Source organism: Cuculus canorus, chromosome 16 (genome assembly GCF_017976375.1).
Source record: "Cuculus canorus isolate bCucCan1 chromosome 16, bCucCan1.pri, whole genome shotgun sequence".
Classification (NCBI taxonomy): domain Eukaryota; kingdom Metazoa; phylum Chordata; class Aves; order Cuculiformes; family Cuculidae; genus Cuculus; species Cuculus canorus.
The window spans coordinates 7,889,448-7,916,915 of record NC_071416.1 but is presented as its reverse complement, the minus strand read 5'-3'; the positions used below and the strand labels follow the sequence as shown (position 1 = coordinate 7,916,915).

General features: G+C 61.5%; 3 protein-coding genes across 4 annotated transcripts; 2 read left to right on the top strand and 1 right to left on the bottom strand.

Annotated features, from left to right (window-relative positions):
* Positions 1 to 10,454: 10,454 nt before the first annotated feature.
* Positions 10,455 to 12,598, bottom strand: LOC128853827 (WAP four-disulfide core domain protein 3-like). Its single transcript, XM_054081594.1, has 5 exons — positions 12,439 to 12,598; positions 12,198 to 12,338; positions 11,560 to 11,700; positions 11,333 to 11,476; positions 10,455 to 10,588 (listed from the first exon to the last, which is right to left on the bottom strand). The coding sequence occupies exons 1-5, from the start codon at positions 12,533 to 12,535 to the stop codon at positions 10,572 to 10,574; spliced, it is 540 nt and encodes a 179-aa protein (XP_053937569.1). The 5' UTR covers positions 12,536 to 12,598; the 3' UTR covers positions 10,455 to 10,571.
* A 5,889-nt stretch (positions 12,599 to 18,487) lies between these two features.
* Positions 18,488 to 23,777, top strand: LOC104060852 (WAP four-disulfide core domain protein 2). Of its 2 annotated transcripts, none has more exons than XM_054081949.1 (4): positions 18,488 to 18,606; positions 22,475 to 22,609; positions 23,324 to 23,476; positions 23,566 to 23,777. In XM_054081949.1, the coding sequence occupies exons 1-3, from the start codon at positions 18,522 to 18,524 to the stop codon at positions 23,473 to 23,475; spliced, it is 372 nt and encodes a 123-aa protein (XP_053937924.1). In that variant the 5' UTR covers positions 18,488 to 18,521; the 3' UTR covers position 23,476; positions 23,566 to 23,777. The 2 variants fall into 2 exon arrangements, with proteins under 2 accessions (XP_053937924.1, XP_053937925.1); XM_054081950.1 differs by lacking the exon at positions 18,488 to 18,606 and adding an exon at positions 21,548 to 22,193 and having other exon boundaries at positions 23,566 to 23,774.
* A 189-nt stretch (positions 23,778 to 23,966) lies between these two features.
* Positions 23,967 to 27,391, top strand: WFDC3 (WAP four-disulfide core domain 3). The gene is made up of 5 exons (XM_054081948.1): positions 23,967 to 25,262; positions 25,396 to 25,536; positions 25,745 to 25,888; positions 26,346 to 26,504; positions 26,771 to 27,391. The coding sequence occupies exons 1-5, from the start codon at positions 24,857 to 24,859 to the stop codon at positions 27,103 to 27,105; spliced, it is 1,185 nt and encodes a 394-aa protein (XP_053937923.1). The 5' UTR covers positions 23,967 to 24,856; the 3' UTR covers positions 27,106 to 27,391.
* The last annotated feature ends 77 nt before the right edge of the window (positions 27,392 to 27,468 follow it).

Genomic DNA, 27,468 nt, shown 5'->3' with positions numbered 1-27,468 from the left:
CTGCACATTACGGAGGAGATGAGCGGGACATAATCACCGGATCATCCCTGTGCATCCAGACTATTCCCTGGCTGTGGGACCAGATCACACGTGTGATTGTGATATGGCTCTTGGGGCCGGCAGAGCCACGGCAGGGCATCACGCCGGCACGGGGCACAGCGTGGCACAACCAGCTTGCTGGGCACAGACCCGTGTCACTGGCCTCGATGGCGAGGGGCGGATGGCAGAGTCCACCTGGGAATGCTGACAGGGAAATGTGCTGGGGAGGCAAAGGGGAGAGCCCACACTGGGGACAGGACAAACGGGTACCGGTGCAGCAGCTCTGCGGGGACAACAGGATGGAGAAGGTTCCGTTCTCTTCTCCAGGAGGGCTGCGAGGCAAGCAGAGGTTCAGGGAAATAAAACTGGGAGTCTGAGATGTGACTGCTGCGTTAACCTGCGGAAATGTGAGCGGACAGCCAGGAATTGACAGCCCCGTGGGACAGGCACAATCGCTCCGGTGCTGTTTCTCAGCATGGCAGAGGTGCAGCCCCCATCCCACGCCTGTAAAGGGGAATTAACTGGGAACACACTGGCCCTGAAAGGAGTGAATGCAAAACAGAGCTGGGAGCGGGTTCCTCTTGTCCCTCCTGCCACATGAGGAAGGCAGTGGAAGCCCTGGGACACGGCTTAGCCAGAGTGCTGGCTGCGGCAGGGCTCGGTGGGCACCACACCAGGGTCCCAGCCCACGCACGCCTGGTTCAGGTTGTCCTTACAGCCCCTCTCTGCAAACAGCGCCCGACAGCGATGGGCAAAACACTTCCTCCTGCCGAGAGGGCTTTGCCCAGCGCCGTGAGCCCTGGGTGCTGGGAGAGTGGGCTCAGTGTATGGAGCCACAACCCGCAGCTGCTGTCACAGAAACAGCCATCAGCTCCTTCCGTCCCCGTGCTCTGCGGCCTCGCTGCTGCCCAGGAAACCAAATTCTCACCGAGCTGCTGCAGGGCAGGATTCGATAACGGAGAGGTTTTATCCAATAAGGGGAGCTGGACTACAGGGACAAAATATTGAATTAAAGAGCAAAACCAGGAGAAAATCAAAGTATAAAAAACACCCTGAATGACATGAAAGGATGGGGATGAGGTAGGCATGCTGGTGGCTTCACTAGCCTCTCCCAGAATGAGTGGCAAAGCTGCGTGAAGGGGCTGAGGGCTCTGCACAGCCTAGTGCAAACCCTGTGACTGTGCTCGGTCAGGAAAGCGAGGACCCAGAGGAAGCTTGGCTCCATGTCCCCAGGCTCCCACCTTCTGCAGGGACCAGGGCATCACTGGAGCCTTCAAGGCTGAACACTTCCCTGCAGCCCCAAGACCACTTGGCTGGAAGTGATGGGACCCATAGCATCTGCCTCTGCGTCCCTGTGGATCCCAGAGCTCCAGGACAGCCCTAAGGAACCTGTCCCAGCCCCTTCCCCCCACCACGCCAGCAAATGGGCAGCAATGGGCTGCTGGATGGGGCTCTGGCCCAGGACCAGGCATGGAGGAGTGAGGATCCGGCATCTGCCAGTGATGGGGAGACCTTAGAGCAGCCTTCAGTGCTGAAAGGGGCTCCAGGAAAGCTGGGGAGGGGCTCTTGATCAGGGAGGGCAGGGATAGGATGAGGGGAATGATTTTCAGCAGAAATATGGGAGATAGAGATGAGATCTTGGGAAGGAATGTTTTCCTTTGAAGGTAGAGAGGCCCTGGAACGGGTTGTCCAGAGCAGTGGTGTCTGCCCCATCCCTGGAGGTGTTCAAGGCCAGGTTGGATGGGGCTTGGAGCAGCCTGGTCCAGTGGGAGGTGTCCCTGCCTATGGCAGGGGGTGGGACTGGATGGGCTGTGAGGTCCCTTCCAACCCAACTCATTCCATGATTCTGTGTTAAGAAGCCCCAGCCACCCCATGGTCCCAGCAGCGCAGCTCCTGTGCCAGTGTGGAGACAACGGCTCCTCGGCTCTGCAGGGCTGCAGAGCTGCTCAGCACCACAGCTGGGTGCTGCGGCAGGAGAAGGAGGCGAGGAGGAGAATCCTGGTTTAATTTTATTCCAAGTTCAGGTTCCAATCCAGATGCCTCAAGATCTAATTCTGAATAAATAATTGTACTGAGTAACCCAGGTCCCCCGGTGATTAACTAAACACACCAAGGCTGCCCGAAATTGAATTAGTGCTGGGCGCTCAACCGTTATTGCCCTCCCCGCATCATGAATATTAATGGGGGGTTATTAAGAAATGTAAATGATGCCTCAGGAGGTTGGGAGCACAGGGGTACAGGGGGGGTGGGCTGATATCACAAACCATTTGGAAAACAGCTCGATTGATGCCACTCTTTAATTGTGTCAGATCTTCTCTTTCCTGGGTGCAGTAGTAGTTCTGGATGCTTTTGGTTTTATTGAAATGAGAAAAAGGGAACAAGGCAGAGCTGCAGTATAAAAGGGGCGTTTGCAAAGCAGAGAAGCTGCAGCCCTCAAGCACCCAGCAGCGCAGGAGGTGGCAGAGCGGTGACCGCAGCTGTACCTCTGGCTCTCCACCAGAAACCATGGGGCTCCCAGGCATGGACAAGGGGCCACCAGCACCCCTGCAATCCACGGCATCCACTGTGCTGCCCACGGCATCTGCACAAGAGTCCCGTTCCTGCAGCCCCATCCCTTCATCCCATCCCCTCAGCCCCTTCCCATCAGCCCATCCCCTCAGCTCATCCTCTTATCCCCTTCCCCTCACTCCATCCCTCATCCCATCCTCTCACCCCATCCCTTCCCCTCACTGCATCCCTCATCCCATCCTCTCACCCCATCCCACAGTCCCTTCCCGCCGTTCGGCATTGCTTCCCGGGAGTGGCTGTGTTGGAGCTCATGCATTTTAACTGGTTCTTGCAGCACTGCCCGCGCCACCAATAGAAGCTGACAGGAGCAGCTGAGTTAATCAGAGTGGATAATGAAGGGAAAGAAAGAAATCTCAGATCAAATTGCTGCAGGAATCATGAGCCGAGGCTCAAACCTTTCCCATTAAATGGGGATGAAGCTGCAAGGGGCAGCTGGCAGCTCTCCCAGCCCGGCATCCCACCGGAGCAGGAGATGGGGAAAAACTGCAGCACCTCTTGCCCGGTTTGCTGTAGAAAGACAAAGTGGGGCAGGGGCTCCTCTGCCCCAGAGCAACGTTGGCTCCAACACTTTGCTGGGCATTGAGTGCAGCACCCACACAACCCCAGTGCTGCTGTAGTCGCCGTCCTGTCATGCCAGTGCCAACTCCCTGCCATGGCCGAGCGAGACTGGAGCATTGCCTGAACGTGTGGGGAGAGCTGAACTACCCAGCAGGTTCAAAACAGGCACTGGAAGTCATTGGAGCCCATTCCTGTGGCCGGTGGAAACCCACTGGCGTTGCTGCAGTGTTATGGATAGGTCGGCCAGCCCAGGATGGGAATGAGCTCAGGAGTCTGTCAGTATTGAGGCATCCCCACATTGAGACCTCCGTAACACCGAGCCCTCTTCTTAATTGCACCCCTAAGAGCTGAAATTGCTGAAGGCACAATGCAAGTGGGCTGTAACCTTTCCCGACTCCTCCTGGTACCACACTGGCTTTGTGCTGAAGGAAGGCACCTGGATTCCTTCCCTCTTTCTCAGTCACTAACAGAGCAGCTGGGTGACTCCATCCCAGGGTTCCAGGAGAGAAAGGAGAGGTGCCACCCCAGGGTCAGCTCCACTACGACGCCTGCTCCAACCCTGCGGCACGAGGCTGGCTGCACAGAGCAAAGCTGACATCTCTGCGCTCCCTCTCTGGTGCCACCATCCCAGCCCCACAGGGTTTGCTGTAATGCCCTGCATCTCCCAGCCAGCGTCCTGGGTACCAGGGTGTCAGGGTGTCGGGGTGTTAGGGTGCCAGGGCAGAGCCCTGGCCAAGCTAGCCAGCACCGTGGGGCTGGGAGATGTGGGTGCTGGCGGGAGAGGCCAGCTCTGGCATGAAGGTTAATGGGATTTTCATGAAGCTACCAGTTCCTGGCAGGCAGAGGGATGGACAGAGCTAATGAGAGGGAGCTGAGCTTTGGAGTCAGGCTGCAAGGGACCCTGAGGGTGGGCAGGGGGACTGGGGTGAGGCAAGAGGGCAGCTGGTGCCCGGCAGGGTGGCCGTGGCTGTGACCGTGGCAGTGGCCAGACTGCCCTCCCTCCTGCCTGCACCGGTGCTGCTCACCATCCCGGCACAACTGGAGCCACGGTGCTGGAGCAGCACCGTTTTTTATGGCTCTGCCTCCCCAAGTTAAACTCCACAAAGTGTGACAATCAAAATTAAAGACTTCTGCAGGAAGGCAGCCTGGGGGGAAATCAGGGACGAGGTCGGCAGCGATTTCCCAGCGGTGACTTTTAAATTAAAGGGGAAAAAAATCTCTTTAATTTGGCAGCATGCTTGGGACGCAGCTCGCTGGGCGCGTTATTATCCAGCTCAGCAAATGCTCCCAGAATCTGCTCACACTCCAAATTACCAATCTCTGTCAGGCAGCATGTCCTCACCGGCACTGGGGCTCTGCAGCACAGCCCCGCAGGCAGCGAGAGGCGCGGGGACCAGGCTGCACCCCACCGCCCCAGAGCCCAGCCCCGGGGGTGCCCCTGCACCATGCCCCATCCCAGCTGGTGGAGAACAGCTGGATCCTGCTCCTGCACAGGATGAGCCCAATCCCAGCTGCGGTCCGGGACCCCCACACGGGTGCAGCCGATTCCCAGACCCATTCCTAGCTCCTGCTGGTGTTCACTGCTGTGAATCCCAACAGGCCAGAGCTGGGTGATGGGCACTGCCGGCGCTGGTATCTGGCTCACCCTCTGGACACCCACCCACATCGCTGGCCCCTAAAAGCGAGCCAGGGGCACAGGGCAGACAACGTGTTTAGAATTTCTTTGCAGCCAGAGCATGAGACCTTTGGTGACACCGAAAGCAAGACATGCCAAAAGCTGTGGGGCCTCCTGTGCCGTGTGGTGAGGACGATGGCTGATCTGGCATCCCCACGACTGTGCCACACACAATGTGCCCAACTGCATGTGCGGCTGGCACGACCCCTTACCCAAACGCAGGACTGGCTCAGGGCTTGCCTGGAGCCTTGGGAGCCACCGCAAACCCACCAGGGCGGTACATCCGTGGGGCCATGATGGCACAGCTTTGCTGGCTGGATTATGCACCAGACGAAAAGCGTCAGTGGAATCTGTTACCTCTTCATTGGGATTGGAGCACCCGCACACTCGAGATGCGCCTCGCCCTGCTCGGCCGTGCGGCACCGCGGCACGGGGAGCCCTGTGGCGCAGCAAAGCACTGCAGTGCGCTGAACCGCTGGGGCACAGCGAAGCACCAGGGCATGATGAGCACTGAGGCACAGCAAAGCGCCAGGGCACAGGAAACACTGGGGCATGGCAAACACCATGGCACAACGAGCACCGCAGCTCTGTGCCACCTCCATACTGCTCCAGAATGCCGCAGGGATGTGGCAGTGTCCTGTGTCCCCACAGGGATACCCCAAGGCCTCTCCCAAGACCCACACGTGGGATGCAGCTCCTGATGCCCACCTCACCCCCAGAGACATGCCAGCAGCTCCCGCCAGGCTCCGGCGTGGGGCACAGCGTCAGAGTTTCACTGTCTGAGCAGAAGCTGATGCTCATCCCCAGCGCAGGATCTGCCCGAGGCAATGGGGAGGAGTGGTGCTGGGGCATGGAGCTGGGGTGAAGGCAGGGGGCACAGGCAGCCCCAGCCCTGCTGGCCCTGGCACAGCTCTTCCCCCTCCTCTCCCCCCCGCCCCTTCAAGATGAAGCAATGAAATTATTTTTCTACTTGAGTAGTTTTCAATTTAGATTAAGAAAAATCTGTGCTCCGTTAGCGACGCCGCAGTAAATCACGAGCGAGCGGCACCGCGCAGCTGACAGCCCGATCGCTTATCGGCCGCAAACCTTTTTTCAAGCTGACAGGCTCCAAGTGTGACATTGAGCGAGGGCAGCGGCAGCGCAGCAGGGACGTGGGGACACAGACCCCCAGCCAGCATGCACCTCGCAGCACCGTGGCTCAGTGGGAGCAGGATCAGGCCCTGCGCACCGCACGCTGGGGCAGAGCTGGGGAGACAGAGGGCAACCCTGGTGCCTGCCTGGCTCTGCCAGCCCTTGGCAGCGCTCCCCTGGCCGCCTGCGGGAGCCGGGGCAGGGGACGGATGGGCTCGCTGCCATCCCACGCGATCTCTGCCGGCGCCAGCTCTGCCAGGGCTGCACCGAGCACCTGCTGCCAGGGCCACTTGGTGCTCCATCCTCTGGCCGAGTCCTCGCTTTGTCACCGCAGGCGACACGCTGGCGCTGCGACAGTGCCCATTGCCAGCTGCCCCGCGGCCGTACCAGCAGCGGATCCCCATCCTCACGCTCATCTCTGTGCTGCCATCGTCCTCACGCCAGCACCATCAAAAGGAGCATTTGACAGAAAACAAACCTTTTTTTTCCCTCTGGTTCTTTCAGCTCGTTTATCGCTTCTGCGGGGCAGGCAGAGCTGTCAGCACCTGAACCTCACTCATCCGTTTAACCTTGGGGGAAGGAACACATTTGTGTGGATAACGCGCATCAGATGGTGGCACCGGGAGCGCCTGTAGCGGCGGCGCTGATGGATGGGCTACACGGGCCTCGCCTGACCTGTGCTTGTATGTTATCTGCATTGCTGCGGGAGGCTTTTCATCACGCCGACAGCTCCAGCATCCCCTGCCTGGCAGGAGCTCCTCGCCAGGGCCGGCTGCCGGCAGCCGTGGCCAGGAGGGGCTCGGCCACGCGGTGTGGCTGACGCAGTGGAGGGCAGCGAGCCACCGTGCCAGGGGAGAGGACGGGCTGTGCCACATGCCTGGCTGCGGTGCGGCTTGGGAGACAGGGAGAGCTTTGCCAGGAGCAGAGCCGGTGCCCGCTGTGCCCTAGGGGAGAGACGATGCGCTCACTGCCAGCACCGCCACCAGCCTGGGCAGAAGGGAGAGGCCAAGCTCTTGTGTTTGGTCTTTGGGTAACATTTTGCCAGCGAGGGGTCCTGTGACAGTGACGGAGAGGGTACGGAACTGGGCAGCCCAGAGCCCAGGTGACAGATGAGTGCTGCCAAACGCCGACACAAAAGCCATTTGGTGTGGGGAAATGATAGATGCTAACACTAATTTTAAGCACAGGCATCCGAATTCCTCCAGACAGGCACGGCGCTCAGGATTTAGGGCACAGCTGCTGGGTTCAGATAAGGTGTGAAATCAGCCCAGTGTGCAGGGTGTTACTTAATAATGAACGTCTGGTGATGGATGGGGGCAGCTTGGCAATACAACCTCTGCATTTGGAGACATTCAGATCTCTTGCCATCAATCCTGGACCCTGCTGGGCAGTGGGAGAGGGAGCCAGCGCCTGGCATTGGGCACCACAGCTTGGGCTGCGCAACTGCCCCCTGAGCCACGGGCACCTTCGAGGCTGGTAGCAACCCTAGTGGGACTCTGGGGCCAGATCCTTGCCCAGGCCAGGGCCCCTCTGGTACTGCCGGCAGTGTGGCCCCATGCCCCTCTTTCCTCCCTCCATGTCCACAGAGCACCACTGATGGTTCCACATGACGGTGGGGAGCTGGGCTGCCGCATGAGGATGGGGATGGTGAGACCTCCTGCCCACCTCAGGGACATCCCTGCTCACCCAGCACCGCATCTGGGGCAGCTTTAAACCCCACCACGGCGAGCAGGCTCTGCCCAACGTGAGCAGCACAGGGACACGGCACCAGCCCAAGTATTTATGGTGAAAGCGACTCTGGAAATGGCAAGTGCCGTGCTTGTCTGTAGTGTTTAATCTTTTACCTGACCTTATAAAAAAAGCTATTTGTGTTGAGATTTTAAATTCACTTCTTAAATCACCCACTACAGGCATCACACCGTATTAATTTCTCCTCAAGCAAATGAGTTTGGTATTTGCTCTTTTCCAGCATCACCAACACCAGCAAGCGGGGAGGCAGTGCGCCACGTCCACTCCCATCCAGACCTCAGCCTGCGCCCTCACCCTGTGCATCCTCACGCCCTGGTGTGTACACTCACCCTTGCACACTCACCCCTCCCTGTGCATCCACAAGCCCTTTGCCTCAGGGGTATCTGAGCAGGACAGCCACCACTGCCACCAGGAGGAGCATGGATCAGATCTGGGGATGAAGGCTGGAGGAGGGTGGCATGGGGCAGGAGCATCCATCTAGGCTCCGAAGAGGTGGCAGTGGGCTTGTGTGGGCACACAGCTCTGGGACACACCGGCCCCTGGCCAGCCTCAGTACATCCCTGCAGCCCCCCAGGTGTCCTGCAGTGTTGGGGTGCAAGGATGGAGGTGACAGAGCGGCACTGGGGACTCATGGCACTGCTGCGGCTGGAGCAGAGGAACTTGTGGGCATGGTGCCATCAACTGGGAAGTGGTTGCTGCTGGGTGAGCCACGGTCAGCGAGCCTCATTATTGTGCAAATTGCTGGGAATGCAAATGTGGGTGTACCTGGGGAAAAATGTATTAATAACATTACTGCTGATGAAGGTCGCAGGGCACTCTCTGCTTGTTCAGTGGAGCCTGGGCTCCCTTTCCTCTGCTGAGTCTCATGGTCAGTTTATTTTTATAGCTGTGACAGGGGGCTCCTTCGGACCCGGTTTACCAGGTGCTTTCAAACTGCGCTCTTGAAGCCCTTGACAGGATCCTGCCCACACTGCCTGGACCTCCCTGGGGTGCGGGATCAGAGCTGGTGCTGGAGCCCACCAGGGCGCTGGGCAAGCCCTGAGGTTTGCTCTGAATACAGCCAGGCTCTGCTATGCCGCAGAGGAGCCACAGGGATGCCCCTGCCCACCCTTCTTGGGGTCCTGCCGACAGGCAGCCCCTCCAAACGGAACGGGGCTCAGCCCTCCAGCTCTGCTGGTGCGGGAGGAAAGGGCAGCTGGAGCCAAGGACCAAGGACTGACATCGCTTGGCGTCTCCCGGCACAGGCTGAGACAGCCCTCGTGCATTGCAGGAAATCACCTCCACAGCCACCAGCAACCACCCTGGTGTGGGAGGGCTCCCAGCTCCTGCAGCCCCCAGACCCACTGGCCCTCGCCCATCCAGAAGCTGGAAGCTCCCAAAGTGGGAGCACAGCTGGCTCGGCACCAGCCCTCACATCGGCAGCCATGTGTCCCAGCCCCAGGCAGGCAGAGACTGGCCACGGGCAGGAGCAGAGCTCCTGATCTGCCTTCCGTGAGCGAGCAGGCTGCCAAATCACTGCTGATTTGTTGCTGAGGAAAGGCTTAATTTAGGCAATGTATTTAAAGGAACTAATTAGAATTGTATTAATATTCATGGACCTTGTGGCGAAGCTGATAGTTGCTATTTGAGGGTATTAACTGTTATCTCACACTGGGCAGGACCGTGGTGTTTGGAGGCAACTTTAATTGTGGTGAAAGCAGTCAAGATCTCGCCAGAAGCCAATGACAGCAGCCTGCCTAGCGCTGTGCATCCAAATCACGTTTGCAGCACTAATGGATGTCCCTTGGAATTAATAACGCTGCCCGCGTGGTCCTCCTCGGAGTGGCAAGCATCCCTTTGAGCATCCCGCACTGTGGGTGAAGGGGCTGGGGAAGTGGAGCCCCCTCTCCAGCCCCCAGGAGCAGCAGCACCATCTCCACAGCAAAGGCAATGCTCCCAGTCCCATCACTGCTCCCATCCATCGGCCTCGAGAAGGGTTGGGAGAGGCCTGAGGGCTCCTCATCCATAACCAGCTCCCTGCCTGCACCCGACCTCGCACTATAGCAAAGTTCACATCAATTTTCCTTCCCCTCATTTGTCTGTAAACCATGAAGAAAAATCACCCCCGTCCGCCCGCATTGGGCCGCCGCCGTGATGTATGGCTGTAATAAAAACCCCATTTTGGGAGGCCGCCTTCCCTGTGCCGTCAGCCCTTGCACCATGCACGGCGGTGCCGCCAGCCGGGCTGTGCCGCAGGGCACAGAGCCAGGGCAGCCAGTGCCAGCCCAGCATCAGCCCCGTCTCTCTGATTATGGATTGGAGCTATTAGAGCTGCTGTGGAGCAGCAGCCGCTATGGCGCGGACAGGCAGCCGGTGCCGACAGCCCAGGAGAGATGGATTGGTGAGGGGCCGAGGGGGCTGCAGTGAGCAGACCCTGCCTGGACCAGCACCCTCTTCACAGGGGAACAGCCCAGGGTCACGCACACAGCCCTGTCCGAGCCCCTCATGCAGCAGTTGCAGCCCCCACTGGCTCTGGAAGGAGGTACTGGGGACGAGGGATGGGGTTGGATGAGGCCACCCGCCAACGCAAGCCAGGGACGGGGTCCCCAGGCTCAGCCAGAAGCTGGGCTCCCAGCTCCAGCCCAGGTGGATGTGGGCAGGATGGGAAGCGGGAATGTGCTGGGCAGTGGAAGGTGCTGGGCAGCTCGTGGAGCCACTGCCACTGTCACACAAGAATGAGAGCAGAGACTGAGCTGCCGCAAACCAGGCGTCCTGGCATCTTTATTGCATGGGGCAGAGCATGGGGTCAGTACTGCCGCAGACCCCAGCCCCATAGAGGGGTCCGGGCCTCGCTGCCACCTCCTCCGCGGGGTCACTCCAAGAATTTTCCTGGAGGAGAAGAGGGGACAGTGAAGAGGGTGTGCAGGCAGGGCAGGGAGTGGGGAGAGGCAGCAGGGAACCAGCGCTGGGAGCAGAGCTGGCCCCAAACTGGCTGCTGCACTCACCCTGGAGAATTCACCCCCTTGGCAGCGACGCCCTGCCGTGTCCCCAGGGATGAGGCACAGCCTGGAGCAGCTCTCATGGTTCCCACATTGCGTGGGAATATGCCACCAAGCCAGGAAAGCTGAGCTGCCATGAAGGCTGTTTGACCACAAACGACCCCAAACACCTGTGGCTCCGCTTGGAAACGAGTGTCACACCTGGAAGAGTGCTTACACGGTGCAGAGCCCCCTCACTCCATGAGGCCACCGGCTCTCCCATGTGCACGCCCTGTGCTGAACGCCTCTGACAGAGACATTGGAAAGCAAGGGCAGGAGCAGGCTTTTCCACCCAAGCGGGCTGAGCGCCTCGGTGTCTCACTTTGATCAGGCTGTAAAACGATGATGACTAGCACTATGGCCTGGTTCTGACCAGGGATGATGCCAGCTCCTGGGATGGAGCTGCAGCTGGTAGAAATCACCCAGCACAAACACCCCAAGGGCTGGCAGGTCCTGCGATGGGGTTCAGCAGCATCCACTGCATGAACCAGGCACAGGTGGAAGGTGACAATGTCACCAGAGGACACAGGGCTGTTGGACGTGGCAGGACCCAGGGAGTATCATCAGACAGTGGGCAGGAGCAGGGCCACTGTACCTCTTTCTGGAGTCAGACAGCCACGGCTGCAGCCCATGAAGCAGCACTTCTGGTGGAGAGGACAGTCAGTGTCATCAATGCAGGTGCTCTTGCAAGGAGCGAAGGTCTGGAGCACCCTTCTCTTGGGGCAGACGCCCGGGTGGGCTGCGGTTGAGAAAGGACACCAGCTCACAGGGGTGTCTGTCCTGGCTGCATCCCCCTCCCACTCAGACCCCAACCACCCTTACCTGGCAAGGAAGGTACACACTGGACGTGGCAGCCCATGGCGCAGCACTTGTCTCTACCTTTGCATTCTCTGTCGCTGTGGCACTCCACCAGGCAGATGCTCATCAGGTTAGGGTCCGGCCGGGGGCAGAAGTTGCTCTTCACTGGGGGTGTCCGCAGGGTCAGAGTCCCACCAGCCCCTGCCCGCTCCCATCGCCCAGCCCACCTCGGGGCTCCCACTCCCAGCTCCTGTGGGCGAGGAGCAACGGGCACCCCTGTCCCCTGACACCAGAGTAGCGGGGGATCAGGCCCAAGGGGTCAACCATGCCAGCCCTTGCGGGTGCTGCACCCCACAAGCAACAGCCGAGGAGCCCAGACCCCATTCTCACAGGATAGGACACAGGGGCTGGTGGGGCTGCAGGATCCACTCCCTAAGGTGGCTATAGCCCCTCCAAAGACAGAGCTAGGGATCCCGGGCTGCAGAACCTATGCCCCGACGTGGCTGCAGCCTCCCCCGAAGGCAGAGACGGGGTCCTGGGCTGCAGCCTCTCCCGAGGGCAGGGCGGGGGTCCTGGGCTGCAGCCTCCCCCGAGGGCAAAGCCGGGGTCCCGGGCTGCATCCTCCCCCGAGGGCAGGGACGGGGGTCCCGGGCGCCGCTCACCTCCCAGGGGCAGCCGGCACTCCGTGCCGCAGCCGGTGCTGCAGCAGCGCTCGCTGCCCGGGCAGTCCGCGTCCGTGGAGCAGAAGGAGCCGCAAGCCGTCGGGGGGTTTTTGGCGGGATGGGGACACTCGCCTCGCTTGCCTGGAGGGCGAGTAGAGGGTGAGGGCGGGTAGGGGGTCGAGGGGCACGGCTGGGACCCCCGCTGCGCCCCGGGATGCGGCGCGGGGAGGGTCCCTCTCACCTGACAGGCGCTGCGCCGCAGCCCCCCCGCAGCTCCCGGGGGGTCCCGGCGGGGGCAGCAGCAGCAGCAGCAGCAGCGGGAGCAGCTCGGTCCTCATGGCGATGCCCCCGTCCCGTCCGCGGCCGCTTAAGTAGAGCCCGGGAGCCCCGGCTCGGTCCCCGCCTCCGGGGAAGAGGGTGCGTGGGAGCAGCAGGCGAGGACGGGGCGGGCACAGGCACCCCGACAGCCCGGGGGTCCCGCGGGCTCAGCATCTCCCGACACCACCAGGTCCAGCAGCGCCAAGTCCTCGGCGCCCACCAGCGTGAACCTGGCAGCCCAGATGTTTTCGAGATGCGGGGAGAGCCCGAGCAGGACACTGGCGCGGGATGGGACAAGGAAACAGGATGAGGGGGATCTTCTTAGCCTGGTGACAGAGCCATGCCAGGAAGCAGAAAGGTTGAGCAGCATCAGTCCACGAGAGCGAAGAGGCACAAAGCCCTGCTCTGCCCTCCGGACAGAAACAGGAGCAGCCACCAGGACAAACCCGAGATGAAGGGCACCCTGTGTCCCTCCACCAGAAGGCTGAAAGCCATGCCTCAAAGGGATGGAAGGAATGAAGGCAAGTCCATGTTTGGAGTGGCCAGTGAAGCCCCTCGTTGCCCAACTCGCGTTCCCAGGCACTTCTGTACAGCAGCTCTGGGCTCTAGAGGTGGAAGACCAGGCAATGAAAGATGAGGACAGAGGTCCGTCTGCACCAGAGGTGTTGCCAGAGTTAGAAAGCCCTGTATCGAGACCATCTCCACAAGGAGGAAAAGACAGGTTATAGATGTGCACAACCCCCTCTTGGTAGGAACAGAGGGTCCAACATGCCAGGCCAACCCTCTCCTAGGGGATTCTGCTGCCTCCCTAGGGTCTGGATGAGGACATCCCTCAGAAACTTCCTGGCCTGGAATGGCCTCGGACTGTTGCCCTTTACTGCTCTTCCATGAGAGGTGATGAAGCTGCAATGTGCAATTCAAGGGCGACCAAAAGAGCCTTGCAGGGCCATGGGTTGGCCAGTAAGGTATCTGGAGCACAGGTCGTTTTTCCCTCTTTCCTTCCCATTGTGGGCAGTGACACTGGAAGACACAGACGCACCCAGGCTATTGACACATGGCTCTGTGGTTGCTGTCATCGCCACAATTTGGGATTCTTCAATAATGAGGTGGTTTACAAAGGTACTGGGCTTGCTGATGTCTCATGGGGTTCACCTTTCTCAAAGAGGACGAGGATCTTTGCTCAGGAGCTTGTGCGGCTTTGAACTGACTGGAAGAGGGAGCGGGATATCAGGCTTGATCGAGACAAGCGGAAGGATGCCGTGGCAGGGTTAGAGGGATGTAGTGCTAGTGGGGGCCCTTGGCCTGCATGTCTGTGACCTGCTAGGTACATGGATCACAGCTGAAGTCACATGAAGGTGAGTCAGGGGCTCTTGAGGTCATAGGAGCCAAGAAGGAAACACCAGTGAAGCACCTCCAAGGAACCAAGGAGTGCTCTTCTATGGAGGTGACAGCGCTGGCAGCCGTGCCTCTGCACCCAATGCATGTGGCATGGACAACGAGCAGGAGGAGCTGGAGCTGTTGCACAGCAGGAAAGCTATAGCAGCTATGCCATCATGGGAACACGGTGGGATGACTTGCACAACCAGAGGGCTGCAAGGGGTGGCTGCAAACTCTTCTGAAGAGACAGGCAAGGAAGGAGAGGTGGTGGGGCAGCTTGGTGTGTTAGGGAGTGTTTGGATTCTCTGGAGTCTAATGATGGTGACGATGGGGTTGGATGTTCACAAGTAAGAAATAGGGAAAGGCCAATGAGGGATACATCATGGTGAGAGTCTGTCGGAGAGCAGTTGGCTGGACATTCCCCCAGGAAGAGTCTTAAGGGCACAGGTCAGGCTGTCCTCATGTGCCTGAAGATGAGCCGGTGGGGAAGCGACTGGTCTGGATGAAGAGAGAGCTGTGGCTGGAACTCAGGGCCTTTGGAACAAGTGGCAGCAACTCAGGAGGACAAGGATGTCATGAGGTTATGCAGGGAGAAAATTAGAAGGGCCAAAGCCCAAGCAGAACTTGATCTGGCTGCTGTGGTAAAGGACAATGGAAACTGTTTCTATGGATGCATCAGCAGCAAATGGAGGCTGAGGAGAATCTCCAGCCTTGAGTGGATGCGGGGCAAATGTAGTGACAAAGGATGAGGAAAAGGCTGAGGTACAGAATGCCACCTCTAGCTCAGTCAAGACCAGTTGTTCTCGGGGTACCCAGCCCCCTGAGCTGGGGGAAAGGGATGCGGAGAAGAACGGAGACCACACAATTCAAGGGGAAATAGTTAGGGACTATTGCACCTGGACACACATAAGTCTATGGGGAAGGATAGGATCCACCCTAGGGTACTGAAGGAACTGGCAGAAGTGTTTATGAGCCGCTATTCTATTCGTCAGCAGTCCTGGCTGACTGGGAAAGTCTCAGTTGACTGAAGGTTGTCAAATGTAACACCCATCTCCAAAAGAGCTGGAGGGAAGGATCTGGGGAACTCCAAGCCTGTCAGCCTGACGTCAGTGCCAGGAAAGGCTGTGGAGCAGATCATCCTGAGTGCAATCATGTGGCACGTACAGGATAACCAGGTGATCAGACCCAGCCAGCATGCTTTGAGGAAAGGCAGGTCCTGCTTGACTAACCTGATCTCCTTCTCTGACAAGGTGACGCACCTAGTGGATGCGGGAAAGGCTGTAGGTGTTGTCTACCGGGACTTCAGTAAAGACTCTGACCCCATTTTCCACATCGTTCTCCTGGAAAAACTGGCTGCTCATGGCTTGGACAGACATGGTCTTCACTGGTTAAAAAAAAAGGCTGGAAGGCTGAGCCCAGAGACCTGTGGTGAACAGAGCTGAGTCCAGTTAGCAGCCGATTGTGACTCCTAGTTGGGTGGGAGTGTTGATCTGCTGGAGGGCTGTGCAGAAGCACCTGGACAGGCTGGATCCATAGCTGAAGCCAAGAAGATGGAATTCAACAAGTCTCTGTGCCAGGTCCTGCACTTGGGACACAACAAACCTGTGCAGCTCCAAGCTTGGGGAAGAGCAGATGGAAAGGTGCCTGGAGGAAAAGGACCTGGTGTGCTGTTCGACAGCAGCTAAATATAAGCCAGATGTGGCCCAGGTGGCCAAGGCCACCAGCATCCTGGCTTGGCTCAGCCGTGGGGTGGCCAGCAGGAGCAGGGCAGGGATCATCCCCTGCACTTGGTGTTGGTGAGGCCGCATCTCGAATCCTGAGTTCAGTTTTGGGCTCCTCACTCCAGGAAAGACAACAAAGGGCTGGAGCGTGTCTGGAGAAGGGAAATGGAGCTGGGGAAGGGGCTGGAGCCCAGGAGTTCTGGAAGCAGCTGGGGGACCTGGGGCTGTTTAGTCTGGAGAAGAGGAGGCTGAGGGGAGACCTCGTTGCTCTCTGCAGCTCTCAGAGAGGAGGTTGTGGTGGGGTGGGTGCTGGGCTCTGATCCCAAGGGACAAATGATGGGATGAGAGGAAACGGCATCGAGTTGCGTTAGGAGAGGTTTAGGTTGGATGTTTGGAGAGATTCCCACCCCGGCCCCGCCGCTCTGGCGGAGCAACAGCCTCCTCTGCCGGCGGCAGCCCGGGATGCGGCGAGGGAACAGCCCGGGGAGCGGCGGAGGGGTCAGACCGGGAGGGAGGGGCAGCAGGGAGGGGAGGGGCTGCAGGAAGGGAAGGGATGCAGGGAGAGAGGAGATGCAGGGAGGACAGGGGATGCAGGGAGAGAGGGGATGCAGGGAGGGAAGGGTCTGCAGGAAGGGGATGCAGGGAGGAGAGGGGATGCAGGGAGAGAGGGGCTGCAGGGAGGAGAGGAGCTGCAGGGAGGGAAGGGATGCAGGCAGGGGAAGGGATGCAGGGAGGGGAAGGGCTGCAGGGAGAGGAGGGAAGGCAGGGAGAAAGGGGATGCAGGGAGGAGAGGGGATGCAGGGAGGAGAGGGGATACAGGGAGGGAAGGGCTGCAGGAAGGGGATGCAGGGAGGAGAGGGGATGCAGGGAGAGAGGGGATGCAGGGAGTAGGAGTGCAGATGGGGAGGGGGTTGCACAGGCCAGGGCCCGTTCCTCATGGCTGGGGCATAGTGGCAGGAGGATACATCAGGCTTCACGTTGCTGTGTGCCCGCTGGGCTCAAACACGCTATTGTTAACAGTATACAGCTCCATGCCAGAACACACAACCAGCACTTGGCAGCCAGGGGAGGAAGGTGTGAGGCTGAAGGTTGCAGAACGAGGAGCCGCCAGCGCCAGCGGAAGGACCAGGTACTGCTCGGGACAGGCTGGTGACTTCCTGTGTCACCGCTGTGGTGCTGCAGCACGTGCCAAATCGGGGCCAAGGTGTTGGGATCCCGTGTGCACAAATGGGGCCAGGGCGGCTCTCCCGGTGCCTGGTGCTGCTCATGGCTCCTTTTCACTTCAGACCCAGAGTTTCTGTAGCAACCAGTGCATTTCGCCACTCAGAGCAGGGATGACGCAAACAGGAATTTCCAAGCAGGGAAATATGATCGTCGAGCCATAAAACCCCATATGAGACCACAGAGGTCGTGTCCGCTGCAGCACAAAGGTGCCTTCCAGACAGGCTGACCTTGCAGCAACACCCTGGGCAGGGAACGTCCTTCACTGCACACCAGGACCCAGCCAGGGCCTTTCCCCTGTCTCCAGCTACTGCAGCGGATGAGCCCCTTCCACCTGTGCCTCAATAACCCATCTCCTGTCCCCTCCATGGCCACGGGCTGTCCCCCTGCCTTGCTGCACCCTGCCAGCCCCCAGCGCCCAGTGAGCTCAGCTGCTTCTGCCCAAACTTTGCCATTCTGCAGGGCATGGCGAACGGTGCTGGTACAGCCACAGTTCCGCAGCGAGAAGGACAACGGTGAGGACCCCCAGCAGGGACATCCCCAGCCCTGCATGGGATGAGGACCAGGAAGCAAAGACCTCACTCAGTGGAGTCTCAGAGTGCAGTAATGGAAACGCCGTGGGGTCCCTGCAGGCACGGAGTGCACCTCACCCTCGGCACAGTCACCACACGCCTGACTGCGCTGGGCTCCCAGTGACCTCCCCACACCGTTAACCTTAGGCTTCCCCGCCCCACCAGGGCTGCCTGCCGCCCGTCCTGGTGCCTGGTGAGGTGGAAGGTGGCCCCTGTGCTGACCTCGCCACAGCACCCATCTGCCAGGACACGTCTGCAGCCGGTGACGTGACACACCCAGCCACCTGCCTGTCCCCACGGAGGAATGGTGCTGGGTGCACGGCACGGGCAGCGGGTGCGCCCAGCCTGGCATGTCACGCTGGCTTTCCACTCTCTGCTCCGCCTGACGCCATGCTGCCCCATGGGGACCTGGCTGGTTGTCACTCGTGGCTCAGCAGGCGGTGCAGCAGGACATGGGTCCAGGCCAGGGTGGGGGCAGGCATGGTCAGGAACAGACCCCCAGCTCCATCCAAGTGCATCTCTGCACCAGGATGGCACCACCCCAGTGAGCGTCGTCCTGACCCGTCACCCCTGGTTCCTGTCCCATGAACCCATCTAACTGATCGTTGCCCCTGGGCAGCTCTTGGCACCCTCAGTGTCTAGTCCCAGTGCTTGTTGAGGAGACCCCCCACCCTCTGCCTCTCACCAAGCACCGCAGCTCCTGCAGCTACAGGAATAAAGTCCTGTCCACACCTTCTGAGCCACTCTGGATGGCCCAGCCTTTCCCTATCCTCTCCGTCCCCTCTTTCCCGAGCTGGAGAGCTCCAGCCTCTTCCACTGTGCTTCCCATGGTCCTGGGGATGCCTCAACCCACAGCCACGTCGCCCTTTACCCCAGGGAAGGTGCTGTTTGGTGCTGCCATCCCCACCCTGGCTGCTGCGGCTGGGACAGGGCCATGGTAAATGATTTCTCAGGTAATAATACGTCGTGGGGCTGTCACTGCCTCGGGCACAACTGTGAAATGAAGCGAGAGTTTCGGTACCCGAAGGTTATGTGTGTGGCAGCCCCTCCCCAGTCCCACATGGATATAAACACCTGCTGACCCGCACTGCCCATCGCCACCCGCGGGGAGCACCATGAAGACTGCTGGCATCTTGCTCGTGGGCATCCTGGTCCTGTGTGTGCAACTGCAGCCGGCCACCACGGTTGCTCGGGGCGTGGGTGAGTGCTCGGGGCATGCGGGGCACTGCGCTTTCAGGGTGCTGTGGGGCTGCCTCAGGATGGGGATCCCACAATCTCAGGGTGCTGTGGGGCTGCCTCAGGATGGGCATCCCACAATCATAGCAGCAATTGCACCAGCACAGAGCCAGGCACTTCCCCAGCTCTGGGGCACCCCATGCACTGCCCCATCCTGCGAGGTTGCGGCTCTGCAGCACAGAGGGGCTGCTGAGGTCTGTGCTGTGCAGGCGGTGTCGGGGGGCTTGGCAGCAGCAGGAGCCATCCTGCCCGCAGGTTGCTCTGCCCTTCAGCCGCCAGCACAGGGCATGGCCGGGCCTCAAAGGGCTCGGGTAGTGCCCTGTGCATCAGCCCATGCACACAGTGCCAGCACCCTGGGCTGCCGGATACCAGGGCCCAACATCTGCCAGAGGAGGGGGTGTCCCTCTCTACCACTGCCCCCTGCTTTCCGCTCTCCAAGGCGGCACCTTGCCTGGCCCAGCAATGCTCCCCTTTTACTCATTGATCACACTTGCTTGGTGGGTAGGGAGACAACTCCAGCCCCTTCCCTGCTGCCATGCAGGAGCTGTGGTCACCTGTGGCACCTGAGCACAGCCAGTGACCGGGCGCAGCGGGGATGGGCACTGCCACCCAGGGATGCTGCAGGAAAGAACCTTTGGCATCAGGCTCAGAGCTGCTGGTTTGACATCCTCAGCCAGGATCCTTCCCTGGGACGTGCCTTGGCACAGGGGTGGCTGTCCACAGCTGTGCCAGCAGACCCCCTCACTCCCCATGGCCATCATAGCCTGTCGAGGAAGTGCCTGGCAGAGCCAGGGATGGGAGCATCCAGAAAGCTGAGCCTTGGGGAATGGGGCCAAAGCATTTCTGTCTCCTGGAAAGCAATGTTGACTGCGTGGGCTGGAGCCGCTGACCCTGCTGCCGGCACGTTCAGTCTCCAGTGGTTCAGGCTGGCTGGAGGCAGCTCCAGCTAGGTTAGCGACTTGGCATCCAGCTAGGCACACCGGGACCAAGGCACAACCGTGCGTGGGCAAATCCACAGACACCCATGCTGCTCCCCATGGCTCTTGCCTTCCTCTGCAGCTTCCCCCTTGTCTCCTGCCATGAGCCTGTTTCTGGGCTCCCAGCTGCTCCTTTCCAGCTGCTCCAGTGCTGCCTGGCTGTGGGCATTTGCGTTCACAGTCTCCCGGCTCCAGCTACTCTCTGCCAGTGCCAAGGACATCCACACCCCGGGGCAGGGCAATTATAGGGTCAGAGCAGGGTGATAACCCTCAAAGGCAAGAAACACTGGCACAGGAGCCACAGCTCAGCTGTGGTGGGACACGGAAGCAGCCCCTGCCTTGGCAGTGGCGATGGCACCGCTAGGTGGGCAGCATCAGACTGGCAGCAGTGCTGCTGCTTAAGGAAAGTTGCTGCTAGGTTGGGGTGGGCTCTGTCCCTGTGCAGCACAGCCAGGGACAGCACAGGTCCTTTGCCTCCATCCCGGAAGGCTGTGCTCACTGGGCCCAGCTGACACTCATACCTGCAGTGGCCGTGTTACCGTTCCCTATCCTAGCCCAACCCCTGGAATGCTGCGCCCCAGCCCTGGAACAGGGACCACCAGCCTGCAACACGACCTCCTTTATCCAGGGAGTCCCAGTGTCACCTCTGGGCTATGAACAGCAGCCCAGCCTGGTCCCCAAAACACTGTGCCCAGCAGGGAGCAGCAACACAAGCAGAGTGGGATCATCCCAGCCGCACAAGCAGCTTGCGAGCATCCCAGCCACACGAGCAGAGTGAGGGCATCCCAGCCGGCCCAAGCGTGGCCACGTCCCGGCAGCCTCCCGGCAGCTCCCAGGCACCCAGCAGCTGAGCTCCCCAGCCAGGAGTGTGCAGGGACAAAGACTGCCCTGTTGCTCTCTCCCCACTGCCCTGCCATGCTCCTACACCCCACAATGGTGCAGCACGGGGCAGCGGCTGGGCAGGCGGCTGAGCCATTCGTGCTGCTCCTGTTCCTCCATAAACAACCATAGCAGGGAGGGACCCGCAGGCAAAGGCAAACAGTTACTGATTTACTGCCGCTGTACTCCGTGCCGCATTGTTGACTGTGGGGTTAAATCACCTGGAGACGGACCCTGGCAGCGAGGACACTGGCTGGTGACAGGGCAGGGACTGTCCCCGCTGCCCCACGCATCCGTGGGGCAGACAGGGCTGCAGGACTTTCCATCCTGGAGGTGGGGCTGCCCCAGAGCCCCTGCTAGCAAGGAGGACATAGCACCAGCGATGGGGCACATCTCCCCCTCCCTCCATGCCGGAGAGGCTCAGCTTGCCACCGCTCCCAGGATGGGTTCAGGGAGCTGAGATGCCCTCGGATTGCCACCCAGCCCATGCCCCTTGGCTGGGCAGCACGGGCACCGCACGGAGAGACCCACACTACGATGGCAGCCAAACAACCCATGCGTTTAGCCAAAACCAGGAGCCACAAGCAAAGGGGCTAAGGTCCCGGAGGTCCCCCTGATGCAGTGTTGGGCTACTCCCCTTCTGTCAGCAGCCCTGGAGGAACCGAAGCCACTGCCGACAGCACCTGTGGAGGAGATGGGAACTGGTGGCAGCCACGCCAGGCGATCTGGGCTTCCAGGCAGGCTGGGCCAACCCAAACAAACCCCGACTCGGTGCCAAGCACCATGTAGCTTCCTGGCCTGCTGGAGGGCAGCACGTGTGCCCTGGGATGGGTATCCTGGACAGCCATCATGGGGTTGGACGGCCACTGCCAAGCCTAAACACACCAGGCACAAGCCTGAGCACGCCCGTGGCTTACTCCACACCAGCCACTCGCCCAACCGCCGCTGCCGGTGTCCAGACCACATCCCTGAGCAGTAAGAAGCTGCAAGAATGGCCGGGGATGGAGGACAAGGCTGTGGACAGATAGCTCTCAAGGCTGCAAGGGAGGTGTGGGGAGCTCTGGGGTAAGGAGCTTCACTCCAGGAGTGAACGCTGGAGGAGAAAATTGGCTGGAGCAGGAGCCTGGCAAGTGGCAACTGCAGCCCTCAGCTGCTTCATCAGCTCATCCTGGCCTCTGGCCCTCAGCGATCCAGGACGAGGGCTCCACTTGAACTGGCAACCACGGCCAGGGCAATGGCAGGGACGGATTGTACCCCATCCCCAGTGCTCCCTGCTGCTGAGCTCCCGGCTGGCGGCACCGGCTGCTTCCCCGCAGCCTGCAGCGGCTGAGCCGCACACGGGGCCATGGCGGCTTCATCGGTCCTTGGCTGCTGTTCCTGCCGGGCAAGTTTTTGGTGTGGACGCCCGGTCTCCTCGAAGCTCCCCCTCCCTGGTCGGCAGCCAGCGGCAGCAGATACCTGATACCAAGTTGTGCAAGCACGAAGGGGGAGCCTGGCCCTGCCCGGCCCTTGAGAGCACCCGGAAGGCCGAGCTCTCCCGCCTGCCGGCCCCACCTGGAGAGCAGCTTAAAGGGCGGCTGGGCAGGCACAGCACCCGCTCTCGCACCATGCCCGTGGCACGCAGCGTGCTCGTCCTGGCGGGGCTCTTGGCTCTCTGGGCAGAGGCACCACCAGCATCCGCCCAGAATGTCACCAGTGAGTATGAGCGCACGGCTTAGCTCAACCTGGCTCGGCTCAGCTCAGCTCGGCACGGCACGCCCAGGCGAGCAGCCAGCATCACTCCCAGTGCCAGGACCTGCCGGGCTTGGTGCCGTAGCCTAGAGCCAGCCGGTGCTGGCGTGGTTGGGCTCAGCAGCATCCCTGGACCCAGCCCTGGGAAGGGCAGCAGCATCTCCCGCCTCGTTGCAGCAGCCCTCGCCCCACCGCGAGGCCGGCAGCCCCGGCACACGCCCACACCCTCCACCTTTGCCTTGCAGCGAAAGCCGGCGTGTGCCCCGACCCGGCGACGGAGGCAGCGAACTGCACGGTGGGGTGCCAGTCGGATGGCGACTGCGAGAGCACCCTCAAGTGCTGCCCAGCAGCCTGCGGCAAGGCCTGCCAGAAGCCCGACGGTAACGCTCCCTCCTGCTCCTGGCTGCGCTGCCCAGAGCCGGTCCTGCTGCTGCGAGCCAACAGCCTGTCCCAGCCAGCAGCACCAGTGTTGCGGGGTGTGGTAGCAGCTGTGGGTGCCACAGGCTCTGGCATCTCCAGCCGCAAACACGGGGATGTGGAGTAGGAGCTCCAGTGCCTCCATCACCACCCGCAAGGACAGAGCTGGCCTGGATGTGCCACAGCAGAGGATGGCGTGGTGAAAAGCCAGGAGCCCTGCACCAGCTGCCGGCAGTGGCCGGCAGGGCAGGGATCCCACGAGCCGGGGCGCAGGTTGCCTGGGGGATGTGTGCCCCCCACCCAGGCTGCAGCTGAGACCAGTGCCGGGGCTCTCTGCCGTGGCCACGGGGGAAAGCAGAGCTGAGGCCGCCATCGGGGCTGTGTGCCAGGGCTGTGCATCCTGTGCTGGCCACGCACCTGAGTAGGAGGCTGAGCACAGGGACCACAGGGCACCATCACGCTGTGTGGCCTCCCCGACGTGTCCCCATTGGATCAGGCTGGCCGGAGCACCACCAGGCAGAGCCGTGGGGTGGCGGAGCTGCCAGCCAGCACAGGGGTCCCTCCTCTGTGGCAGCCAGGGGCCAGGGCTGTGCCAGTGGCTCCAGGAGCTGCAGGGCCATCCCTGCCCCTCGTGCCTGCACAGTGAGTCTCAGGCCATGTCCTTTTTTCCTTTGCAGAGAAGCCGGGCACCTGCCCACCTGTCAGCCCTGGGATCCCCATGCTGGGCGTCTGCATGGACCAGTGCAAGACAGACTCCAACTGCTCCGGAAACCAGAAGTGCTGCAGGAATGGCTGCGGCAAGGTCTCCTGCGTGACTCCCCTCCACTGAGGTCAGCTGGGCACCTACCAAGCCCGGGGATCTCATGGCGCCCACGGCACTGGTGTTCCTGTCCCACTCAGCCCTCTGCTCCCTTTGCAGGCGCAGCCACCTCCCGCCAGCCCGGACACAGGGAAGCTGCTGCCCAATGCGAGTCCCGCGCACCCAGTCCCCAGCCCTGCACTGTCCCCTTCAGGCTTGGAGCCTTCAGCCTCTGCTTTCTCTCCAGGTCCCTTGCTCGGGGTGCGCCACAGCCCCTGCACTCTCACCAATAAAGCAGCCTCTCCCTGCCTCCTTCGTGGCCACCTCTCTGTCCTGCTGCGTGCCCAGCCAGGCAGCTGCTCGGCCAGCACCTGGCCACATCTTGCCTGCCACAGCTGGGTGCTGGCACCGGGGCCACCTGGGAGGTCTGTACACCAGCTCTGGCTGGCCGCACCGCATCTCCAAGGGTCGCCAGCCTGTGCCCCTGCTTGTGGCTGCCCCACAGCACCATGGCCCCACGGCCTGGGCTGCCCCGTGTCCTGGTACAGCAGCTTCTCTACCTTTGCAGGTGTGCTCAGAGCAGGGCCATCACCTTGCACCTGGTCCATGTGAGCAGAGCTGTTCTCGCTCGGCAATGGTCAGGGGACAGGGATGCTGCTGGCAGGTGCCATCGCACAAGCGTAGCCCAAACCCCCTCCTGCTCCACACGCTCGCAGCCCAGCTGTGGGACATCGCCTGTGGCAGGAGCTCAAGGAGCCACGGGCAGTGAAGCCCATGCCTCTGCCCCGCAACCTCCCTCCCCTGCCTGCTTGGAGCAGGTCCGGGCTCCTGCTCTGCTCTCCCTGGCACCTCCTGCTCCCCGCAGGGCTCCAGCTGCCCTGGTCCTCCTGCACTCACCCCACTCCCATTCCCAGCCCTCAGCCCCATGTGCCTTCGAGGGTCTGGCAATCCCAGAGCCCTCACCTTTGGCAGGGGACAGAGCACAGCCACACCCTCCAGGGCAGAGTGAGCCCCATTCCTTGCCTGGCACAGCCCAGTGACTGGTCCCCCCTCTCCCTGCCGTGTGGGTGGAATGCAGCTCAGCACCACAGCTCCCTGCAGCAGCTCTCCCGGCTCCGTGTGCTCTGGGAGGCAACAGTGGTGCTCCCTGGGCAGGACCAGGTGAGGGCTTGGGACAGGATGCTGCTCCCCTGCGTCCCATCCCTGCTCACTGTTCAGGAGCACAGGCAGTGGGGCTGCGGGAGTGCTGCCCGTCCCCCTGCCCGGCTGCTCGCGGGTCACTGGTGACCTGGAAAGGGAACGCGCAGAGGATGCATCAGCCATGGGCCATGAGCCCAGCGCTGCCCCAGGAGTCTCCCCCGCGCAGGATTATTCATGCCTAGGATTCCCACGATCCTGACATGGAGCTGCCATGGGAAGAAGCAGCTCAGCTTGGTTGGCCCCCGCCCTGGCAGGGTTTAAATCCCTGCCAGCGGGCACAGCGGAACAGTCCTCCGACAGCAGCACGATGCCAGGTGAGTGCAGCCTCCTCCTGGTGCTCCTGGTGCTGAGTGCGGAGCTGCCACCCACCCCAGCCCAGGAGCACCGTGACGGGGACCAGGGCTCTGCGCCCGTGGCCACCCCAGCACGGCGCCGAGCCCCACGGGGACGCTGGTCCCCTGCCATCCTGCCTGTCCCTGGCAAAGCGGGTGAGTGCCCGGCAGGGAGGGGAGTCCTGCACCCTGCCAAGATGTACTGCCTCTTCGACCACGACTGCCCTGGCACTGAGAAGTGCTGCCAAAGCGGGCAGATGAGAACCTGCATGCTCCCAACCGCAGGTACCAGCTCCCCCCGAGAGGTGCCAGCGTGGGCACTGGGCGACGGGTGGGATGTGGGTGGGGGCCGGTGCCCACGTTCGGGTGCTCCTAGTGCGGAGTCCCACTCAGCTGCCCTGAGCATCTCCCTCTGCAGAGAGCCCCGGCTACTGCCCCCGCACCGGCAGCATCAATGAGGAGAGCTGCGGGCTGAACTGCCACAACGACACCATGTGCAGCCCTGGAGAGAAGTGCTGCACCCGCAGCTGCTGCGCCCGCTGCACGCGTGCCGAACCAGGTAAATCAGCCTGAGAGCTTGGGGCTGAGCACGGCAGCTGCACAAGGTGCTCAAGTGGGAGCCCAAGCCAGCAGCTGTCCCCATGCAGGGCTGGCGGTTCCATGGGGCAGACCCACGGGGCCACAACTTCCATGGCTCTGTGGAGAGATGCCGGTGCCAGGGGTGAGGCCAGCTCCATGCCAAGCCCTGAGCTTTCCCTCGTCTCCAGCCAAACCTGGCCTCTGCCCGCGGAAGCGCATCCAGAGGATCACCACTGCCTGCCTCAACCGCTGCGCCGATGACCGGGACTGCCCTGGAGAGCAAAAGTGCTGCTTCTCTGGCTGCGGGCTGGCCTGCATCCCCCCAGATACAGGTACAGCCCTAACACCCCAACTCCCATGGCTTCAGCCCCCCGTCCTGCATCCCCTACCCCAGCACATGCACCCCAGCACTGCCCATATCTGCCCCATGACTGCCCCACGCCCACCCCACAGCCGAGCTGGTGGTGGCACGGCTCCTCCACTGCCATATGTGCCCAGCCGTGCCACCAGACAAGCCCCCGCAACCGTGCCCATCCGAGTGTGCAGCTGGTGGCAGCCACACATGCCACAGGCATGGCCCCAGCCCTTGAGAGCAGAATAGGGGGCAGGATGGGGAACAGTGTGGGGGGAAGGATGGGGGCAAGATGGGGAGTAGAATGAGGCATAGAATAGGGGGTAGGAGGGGATAGAACATGAGCAGGATGAGGCCAGGCTGGAGACTGAGGCAGTGCCAGCAGCGGGTCTGGTGGAAGCAGGATCCTGGCACAGTCACGGTTCCTTTGTCACCAGGGAGCCGCCGTGTTGCGGTGAAGCCCGGCGTGTGCCCTGAAGTGCTGCGAGGCTCGCTGGGACCCTGCCTGCAGCTGTGTGACACCGACGGCCGCTGCCCTGGGGCAGCCAAATGCTGCCACACTGGCTGCGGCCAAGTCTGCAAACCGCCCACTGAGGGTAAAGCCACCGACGCTGTGTGGGGCTGAGCCCCCTATGTCCCCACCCTACCCTGTCTCTGGCTGCGCACACCCAGGCTGGCACAGCCCTGCTTTGTCCCTTGCCCTCCCCAGGGGCTGCCCCTCGCCGTGACCCTCCTGGCTGGTGACAGGGACACAGGGTCAGGGTGAGGGGCTCCCCCCTGCAGGCAGAGCAGCTCCCCCACCCCAGGGGTGCGCTGCTGCAGGAGGGAGCCCCTCACCCCTGTTTCACTCCGCATGTGCCAGTGCGACCCGGGCGCTGTCCCTCCATGGCTGATGGTGACCGGGCAGCCGAGTGCCACCTCCTATGCCTGCAGGACAGGGATTGCCCCCCAGGCCACAAGTGCTGCCTGCGAGACTGTGGGCGGGCGTGTGTGCCCCTCGAGCCTGCTGTCCCCCCGGTCCCTGCAGCCCTGGGCACCGCGCAGCCTGGAGGGGACCAAGGGAGGCTGGTGGGTGCCAGGGTGGGGGCATCCCAGGACCCTCTTCCCTTGGGGCAGGAGCGTTCATCCTGCACTGAGTGCATCGTCCATCTCTTCCAGGCACAGCCTAGCCCTGGCCAGAGAGCACAGCACCAGTAGCTGCTGTTTCGGGGTGGTTACCCACCCCACTGCCATTGCAACCCTAAGGGTGAGCATGGAGCAGCTGCTGCTGGCAGCACCTGCCACCCACTGCCCGTCCCTGCGCTGGACCCTCTGCATCGCTGGAGAGAGATCACCAGCATCGCTCTGAAGGGTCCTGGCTGGGGTCCCAGCACTCCCAGCTCCTCCCAGATATTTCCTCAAGGGCTGCCCAATGCCCCACACCAGGGCAGGGCTCCCAGCCGCCTGGGCACAGCGACAAACCCCTGCTTCCCCATCGGCCCCAGCTGCTTGCCAGCGCTGAAAGAGAATAAAACAGCACATGGTCACTTTCTGCTCTAAGTCGCCAACACTGTGCTCTGC

Excerpts from the sequence above, each read along its gene's own strand:
- LOC128853827 (XM_054081594.1), bottom strand. The coding sequence starts at position 12,535 with ATGAGGACCGAGCTGCTCCCGCTGCTGCTGCTGCTGCTGCTGCCCCCG. Across the intron at positions 12,339-12,438 it reads TGCGGCGCAGCGCCTGTCAG|GCAAGCGAGGCGAGTGTCCC; the intron begins GTGAGAGGGACC and ends CTCGCCCTCCAG. Across the intron at positions 11,477-11,559 it reads GTGTGTACCTTCCTTGCCAG|CCCACCCGGGCGTCTGCCCC; the intron begins GTAAGGGTGGTT and ends TCTCAACCGCAG.
- LOC104060852 (XM_054081950.1), top strand. The coding sequence starts at position 22,106 with ATGCCCGTGGCACGCAGCGTGCTCGTCCTGGCGGGGCTCTTGGCTCTC. Across the intron at positions 22,194-22,474 it reads ATCCGCCCAGAATGTCACCA|CGAAAGCCGGCGTGTGCCCC; the intron begins GTGAGTATGAGC and ends TTTGCCTTGCAG. Across the intron at positions 22,610-23,323 it reads GGCCTGCCAGAAGCCCGACG|AGAAGCCGGGCACCTGCCCA; the intron begins GTAACGCTCCCT and ends TTTCCTTTGCAG.
- WFDC3 (XM_054081948.1), top strand. The coding sequence starts at position 24,857 with ATGGGAAGAAGCAGCTCAGCTTGGTTGGCCCCCGCCCTGGCAGGGTTT. Across the intron at positions 25,889-26,345 it reads CTGCATCCCCCCAGATACAG|GGAGCCGCCGTGTTGCGGTG; the intron begins GTACAGCCCTAA and ends CTTTGTCACCAG. Across the intron at positions 26,505-26,770 it reads CTGCAAACCGCCCACTGAGG|TGCGACCCGGGCGCTGTCCC; the intron begins GTAAAGCCACCG and ends CGCATGTGCCAG.